The sequence below is a fragment of the Corvus brachyrhynchos genome, unplaced genomic scaffold (genome assembly GCF_000691975.1).
Source record: "Corvus brachyrhynchos isolate BGI_N302 unplaced genomic scaffold, ASM69197v1 scaffold490, whole genome shotgun sequence".
In the NCBI taxonomy this organism is placed as follows: domain Eukaryota; kingdom Metazoa; phylum Chordata; class Aves; order Passeriformes; family Corvidae; genus Corvus; species Corvus brachyrhynchos.
The window spans coordinates 1,568,661-1,575,938 of NW_008235774.1; the positions used below are offsets into that span (position 1 = coordinate 1,568,661).

Genomic DNA, 7,278 nt, shown 5'->3' on the forward strand with positions numbered 1-7,278 from the left:
GGAGCCCCCCCCTCCCATGCGGGGTGGCTTGCGCCACCGGCCACTGCTCCTTCTTCTTCACTTCCCCAGTGCCTTCTTGCTGCAGACCCTTCCTGGCACCCGCATCCTCCACTGAGCTGGGCTGTCCAGCCGCCCCACCCCCCCCCACTGGGGCTCTCTTCCCACGCTGCCCCCCTGGCTCTGGCTCCCCATCGGGTCCCACCAACACTACGCTGGAAAGTGCCAGGTGCTGGATGACGTGTGTGCTCTCTGCTGGTGGGCAGCTCTTGGGTGGCAGTGCCTTGCGTCCGCCGGTGCCCTGAGAGGAAGAGGTGCGGGGGGCACGCGGTGCAGGGGGCTCGCTGCTCACTGAGGGTGAGGGTTCCGGGGGCAACCCAGCTTTGCACAGCTCCTGGGAGCGCCGCAGCTGCTGCTTGGAGACTGTCCGCTTGATGCGGGTCAGCTCCTCTGCAAATTTGTGCTCGATGGCATAGACACGGTTGGCAAACTTGCCCCGCTCGTCAAAGGATGCGGCTTTCTGCCGGAAGGCCAAACGCCGGCACGCTGCCGTGCTGCCTGGCTCCCAGCGGCCGCCTTCCCGCAGGTCCTCCTGCGAGCCACCTGGAGTGCTGGCACGGCGCAAGCCAGTGCCAGGCTGGTCGAAGGAGCGCGTCTTGCGCAGGGGCAGGTTGGAGTGTGCGGAAAAGGGACTGTCCTGCTCCAGGCTCCTCTGCCGCTCCTCAAAGTACTGCAGCCTCTCAAAGATCCTGGAGCCAGCGCGCACCAGCTTGGGGGATGCCCGGACGGAGATGCGGCCAGAGGTGTCACTCATGGGTGTCTGTGGTCGGGACTCTTGTGTGCTGCCCTGTGAGTACCCAGAAGACTTGGGCTTCTTGATCTTCTCCTCGTACTCCTCAGGAACAATGTCCTGGTACTCTACCGGCACTGAGGACTTCTTGCGAGGGGTCACGGGTGTGAAGGAGGGGACGCCAGGGCCACGGGCAGCAGGTTGGGGCACGATGCCAGTGGGCGGCTGCAGGCATGTGCCAGCACGAGGAGATGGTGAGCGGACGATGGGTGGCTTGGCAGTCAGTGGCAGGGCAGCGGGGGATCTCGGGGGCTCTGCGCCAGGCTTTGGAGAGACAGGGCCTCTGTGGAGGTCATCTCTCCGGTAGCCTCCCTGGGGGATGCTGCTGCAAGGGCAGAGACAGAGGAGCATGGCTTAGAGACCACCCTGGTACCTGCCTGGCTAAATCCCAGCTTCCAACCTGCACCACAGTGCCCAATGGGGCATGGCAAGGGGGTCAAACAGTCAGGGCAGCCTTGGGACTGGGGAGACTCAAGGGGTCCCAGCAAGGGCATCTGGTCACCCCAAAACCACTGGGAGCTGGCTGGGTTAGGTGAGAGTCCTGGGCTGCTGGGACCCCTTGCACAGGGTACTCATGTGGAGCAGCAGGGTGATGCTGGGATATCCAGTGAGTCGCCTCCCCAGGACCACCATGCAGACAGGACCAGGGGCTCAAGGGGTGCCCCAGTTTGCTGGGGTGTCCTGGTGTGCTGAGGCGGTGCAGCCCCAAGGCTGCAAGCCCTGCCCGTGCACATCCTGTTGTGGGCATATCTTCCTATCCCACTGCCCCCAGAGGGGCTCAGCAAACGCAGAGCGGAAATCATAAGGTGGAGATGAGGTTCTGGTGGAACAAGCAGCCTTAAACAAAAAAAAGAGCGAGATGGAGGTCAAAGGAGTAGGCCTGCAGGTATGGGAACCAAAGGTGGCAGGGAGAGACGGGGGCTCTGAGCACATCAGCAGGACGTGGGGAGGCAGCACGTCCATGGACCCTGCTGCCACCCCTGTACAGTGGAGACTGTGAGTGGCAAACACTTGCCAGTGTGTGCCCCAGGCTGCTGTGCACCTCCAGTTCCCCACACTGTGGGCTGCACAGAGCACCATGGCGGGGTGCAATGGGAGAATACCCCTGGCATAACCTTGTGGGTGGGGTCCTGCAGCTCAAGCAGTGGCACAGGGGATACCCCCAGCCTCAACCTGGCCACAGCAGAAAGGGACCCCATTCTACATCAGCCCCAGCCTGCGCTGCTCCCACCTTCTCACCGAGAACAGGCTGCCCACTGCTCAGAGTCCCCACTCCTCCTCTGGGATGGTGAAGGCAAAGAAAGCCCAGGTGGAGGGAAGGAGATGGCTGCAGGGGTTGGAAGGAGATGGCCCCAGCGCGATGTCCCCTCCGTGTGCTTCCCCTGGCTACTTACACATGGAGTGAGAGCGCCCGTCCTCGGTACAGGCTGAAGGCGCTGCCGTACCGGGCGCTGGCCACCGCGCACCGCCAGCTCGGGCCCACCAGATTAGCCCGTGACGCCCGCACCAGCGGCTCCACGCCCAGGTGCCGGACCTCGGCGCCACGTGGGGCCGGCGTGTTTGCTTGCCTTGGGGTTCCCTGCGGCTGCAGCCAGGCAGTGGGACGGAGGTAGGGGCCCCGTGCAGGGAGGCTGGCATCCGTCTCCTTCTCCACCACGGTCTGCTGGCTGCCTGACCAGCTGGAGCGCTCCTCTGCCTGTGACAGGGCCAGCACCGAGGTCGGCGTTGTGTTCATGGAGGTGTCCACGAGAGTGTCAGACCCACCTGAGAGAAGAGGGATGAGCCAAGACTGGGTGCCTGTGGGGACAAGCTCAGCACCCTGCTCAGAGAGGGCTGACCCACCACGGGGTGTCCCAGCATGTCCTGAGCAGCACCCTGCTGCCTCAAGCCCTCTCCCCTTTGCGTGGGTGGATCACAGCTCCCTCTCCATGGACAACCCCAAAGCCTGGCCAGCAGAGGCCTTGTGGGGAGTCATGGCCAGCAGCCAATGTCAGGGCTCAGTGCCAGCCAGGTGTCCCTGCTCACCCGTGGGGGTGCTGAAGGCCGTCTCATCCTGGAGATCACTGCGTTGTGTCACCTGGGGGTCGCTGGATTCATCCTCACCTGTCTCCGAGTCTGGGGTGGGAGGGGAGAGTAGGGAGTGAGCGTACAGAGAGACAGCAGACCACACTGGTACTGCTTATTGCAGACCCATTGGCTCCAGGAACAGGAGAGCAGTGCCCAGGCAGCTCCAGGGCAGGAGGCAGAGCTGTGAAAAAAATAGTGAAAGGCAGGACTGGGAGTGGGAAAGTCCAGCAGGGCAAGGGCAGGCAAAAGAGGGCAGGCAAAGCAGGCAGGAACAGTGTTAGATGATGGGAGGAAGGGAGGCAGTGCCAGCAGTGGGAACACAGCTAGCAGAAGCAGCACGGGGACAAGAAAGCAGGGCAAGCAGGCAGTGGAAATGATGGGGCAGGGTGGCAGGCTGGGGCACAGGACCCACTATGGGAACAGAGATGGCATCGGGAAGGGGTCTTCCTACCGTAGCTTTGTTTCCTGCAGGAGCGGAAAACTTCGCTTCCATAGGGGCAGCAAGAGAGAGAGAGACATCAACAGCCGGTTATCGGCCCGGCCTGCGGAGACGCGGGGGGCAGCAGGGGGGCCCTCGTCCCCAGCATTTCCCCACCATGTCTCCACTCCACATTCACTGCACATCACTCCAGTGCTGCACACAGACCCTCTCCTCGCACACACCATCCCACCTGTTCAGTGCACAGCACCATCCCCTCCCGGTGCCACAGCCACATCCTGCCCAGCAGGACAGCCACCCCCTGTCCCTGGAGCTGCTGGCCTCACCGCTGCAGTATCCACACATCCCTGCTTCGCAGTGCATCTCAGCCTAGGGCTGGACCCTCCCAGTCTGTGCCCTAGCTGAGAGCTCCTGGGGATGCTGGAGCTCACGGACATGTTTGTCCGTATGCACACAGCCTCCCCTGGCATGTACAAGTGCATCCCCTGCCCCACCAGTGCAAGTGCCATACAAGTGCGGTTGATAAAGCCAAAATTCTCAGGGGAGGGCATCACTAAGACCTGCCCCCCACCGGGCAGGATGTGGCAAGGCCATTTCAGTATCATCCTAATGTCCCATTCCAGGAAAGCTAGTGCCGTGCTGCCAGGGAAGGACTGACTTTCCTCCTTGCCATTGCCTGAGCCCTCACAAGCTGCAGCAACAAACACCTGCACTGAGGAACATGTCCCCAGCTCCACCACTGCTCCTCTCCATTGCACTGTTAAGGCGTGCGGGGGACCACACCGCTTCTCCCTACTCCAAGCCACCTCTCAGCAGCCCAGCACACGAGCAGCTGCTCCATGAACTTCTACTGCATCAGATTCCCAATTCTGGCCACACCAGTATGGCAGCCCCTGAGCAAGAAGAGCTGCAGGGCCAGTAGCAGACCAGCTGCATGGCGGACGCTGTGAGCCCCTGGATGACCAGAACACTATTCTGTGGTTGCAAGATGCAGTCCAGCCCTGCCCAGCCTCTGCTTGATGCCCCTTGTAGCATGGTGGTGGACCCCATCCCAGCATGCTTGGGGCGGTGGGGGGAGTCGGGTCCTGGTAACTCAACGCACCATGCGTGAAGCGCCCGAAGCGCCGCGAGTGGCCGGTCTTCTGCAAAGGAAAAGAGAACAGAGCGTTACCCCTGGCACGGCGATACGTACCTGCCACGCACGCACGCTGTGGCACGGCACACACGCACACAGCCCATCCCGGCACACGCAGCACCGCTCACACCCACCCTGCTCACACACGCACCCTGGCACGGCATACGTGGTGCCACTCACGCCCTCCCACGGGCAGGGCACACCTGCCACCGCTCACATGCACCCTTGCTGCGCACCCACAGCGAACCCACAGGCACACGCCCCCGCGCACACGCAGAGATGGATGGGTGTAGGTGGGCACGTGTAGCGCATGCCCAGCCATGCACACTCACACACACCTGTGCGCACGCGCACGCAGGCAGAGTCCCCTTGCTGATGGCACTATGCACCCCAGCCTTGTGTCACAGCCCGTGCCAAACAGTGACAGCCCTGGGCATCCCAGGTGCCCCAGAACTGCTGCCTGCAGCTGGCATAGCCTGCAGCAAAGTCTTTGTCTGGGCTGGTGTCCGAGTGCTCTGCAGCCCCTTCAAAGCCACTCAGCCAGCACGGGAATTTGGCCAGCAAAATGCCTTCCAGGCACTGGCCCAGACTCCACCGTGGCCACCGTCCCAGCATGGGAACAGAATCGTCCATCCCCTAGAGAGGCCAGGCCAGCTGAGAGAGAGGCTGCTGGGCAGCACGGGCCTGGCCTGTTGGTGCAGGGTTGGAAGCACTGGGGCTGCGCTCGCCCATGCCGTCTAGGCAGGCAGGTGAGACCTGAGCATGGGGTGGAAGCACCAGGAGCTCCCTGCCAACTTGGCTTGCCCTCTGTGCTGCAGTCCAGGGCTGGGCACTTGCATGCCAGGGGAGGGACCAACTGAGGGCAGCCTGTCTGCCAGACCCAGTGTGCACTGACGCTGTATCCCAGGAAAGCAGAGGGACGGGGTGATCTCCAAGGCAGGCAGGAGTGGGAAGGGGGAGTGCAGACAGGGTTGAGCTGCCAGGACTGAGCATCCTTCCCAGCCAGTCTGTGTGACAGGGTCTCCCCAGGACACTGATGGAGCCTCAGTATGGAGCCCAGGGCTGGACACCCAACAGTCTTGAAGCCCTTTGCTCCACCAGCCCCTCCTGCCCCACTACCCCTCCAGCTCCCAGGCAGGTCATGGACAGCCAGACCCCAGGGATGGACGGCCAAGCGTGGCCAGCAGTTAGTTGTCCTCAAATGGCAGCAGGCTCATTTCCCAAGCCCCAAAGTTGCTGCCACTGCAGCAGCAGCCCCTGCACATGGGCAGCACTCAGGGGCTCCCACCAGACCCCTGCCTGCATGCAGTGCTGGCCAGAGGACAGCGGCTGCACGAGACATATTTGTATTCAGGCTGAGCCAGGCTTCACCTCCCCTTCTCGGCTGACTGGGCTAGTTCTGGCTGGCAGCCCGTCTTCCAGGCCAGGGAAAGATGAGTGATTAACTGCACCATCGGCGGATAATTCCCCCATTAAAAAATGAAAATGCAATTGAGTGCCATTATCGGGTACTCTTGTGGCTTCCCCAGGGACAGGCGCCATCGGCTCCCCATCAAATATGGTGACTGCACCCAGTGGGCCTGGGCTGGGCTGCATTGCCCAGAGCTGCAGAGGAGCTGAGCACACCCCCCTTCACCTCACAACAAGTCCCTATGGGATCAGGGCCCCTTGTAGGATCAGGGCACCCCACAGACTGGACCTGCCTCGAGCACAGCACCCATCTGCAGCCCACAAAGGGGAAAATGCTGGGTGATGCAGGGTCTCCCCTAGGTCAGGAAATGGAAAGGGGGCAGGAACAGCTCAGGGCTTGGTGTGGGGTCAGGGTCTGTGTGACGGGGACAGACAGAGAGTGGGGGTAATCCTCCTGCATGGGATTTCATTTGCACCCTGGAAAAAGGGGTGGAGGAGCCCCAGGAGCACGTTCTGTGCCTACCCAGCCTGGAGTAGAGAGAAGAGCTGGCTGGGATCCACATCCAGCTTCAACCCTGCACTACAAGGCAGCTGGGTGAGACGTGGAGTTGTTTCCTTCCCCTGTGCCAGGCATGGATCCACCTGCCCAGGCATGGAGCATCCCTCACCATGGCCATGGGACCAAGGGATCCCAGGAGAGTGAAGGATCTCCTGGGACCATGGAGCTTGCCACCACCTGGCACGTGGAGCCCAGCACCACATGGCACAGGTGCCTATTGTGTGAGAAAGGCTGACAGGGAGCAGGGATGGAATGAGGTGGGGAGGAGTGAGTAACTTGCCTGGTGCAGAGAAACAGCCACTGTGGCTGTTCTGATACCCCTCAGCCAGTGGTGCAGGACCCTGCCCTACCACATGGGCAAGCCCCTGGACCTGCTGCCCCCGAAGGCAGATGGGGCAGCCAGGCCGTGCATAGCACCCTGCCCCAGAGGGACCCTCAGCACCTGTCTCCCTGGGAACCTGTGTCCCATCGTGCATCTTGCACCCTTGGGAAGGGGCTGCGCGTGACAGCCCCTTCCCAGTCCCTTCTGGGCCACCAGGCAGTGACAGCGGGGAGGCTGTGCGCCCGCATTGGGCTTGTGTGCCCTGGGGAATCGGGGGCGGGGGGCTTCCTGGAAGTATATTCCCCATCCTCCACCCCCCGCTGAGGCCAAGTGACGTCCTTGTTCCTTGCTCGGCAGCGGAGCGTGCAGCGGGCCCGCGAAGGAGCCTTGCCTGTGCCAGGCATGCTCCTGACGCGGAGGGGATGACGCATGCAAAGCCTCGTCTCCAGCTCCGTGACCACCGGCAGTGGGGCTGGGGGGAGCCAGGGAGCAGCATCCA

The 7,278-nt window shown here is 62.5% G+C and overlaps 1 protein-coding gene and 1 long non-coding RNA gene across 2 annotated transcripts in view; both read right to left on the reverse strand.

Moving 5' to 3' along the window:
- The window catches only part of SPEG (SPEG complex locus), a 38,588-nt gene that overhangs the window by 22,986 nt on the left and 8,324 nt on the right, over positions 1-7,278 (reverse strand). Inside the window, exons 2-4 of the mRNA XM_017727057.1 lie at positions 2,873-2,962; positions 2,242-2,611; positions 1-1,172 (exon numbers count right to left, since the gene is read on the reverse strand). The exon at positions 1-1,172 is cut by the window's left edge and continues 300 nt beyond it. Coding sequence (XP_017582546.1) covers positions 1-1,172; positions 2,242-2,611; positions 2,873-2,962 — 1,632 coding nt within the window. The remainder of the gene's footprint in view (positions 1,173-2,241; positions 2,612-2,872; positions 2,963-7,278) is intronic.
- Positions 4,455-7,278, reverse strand: part of LOC108444820 — a 5,629-nt gene continuing 2,805 nt past the window's right edge. The window contains exon 2 of the long non-coding RNA XR_001859521.1: positions 4,455-4,495. This is a non-coding gene — a long non-coding RNA (uncharacterized LOC108444820). The remainder of the gene's footprint in view (positions 4,496-7,278) is intronic.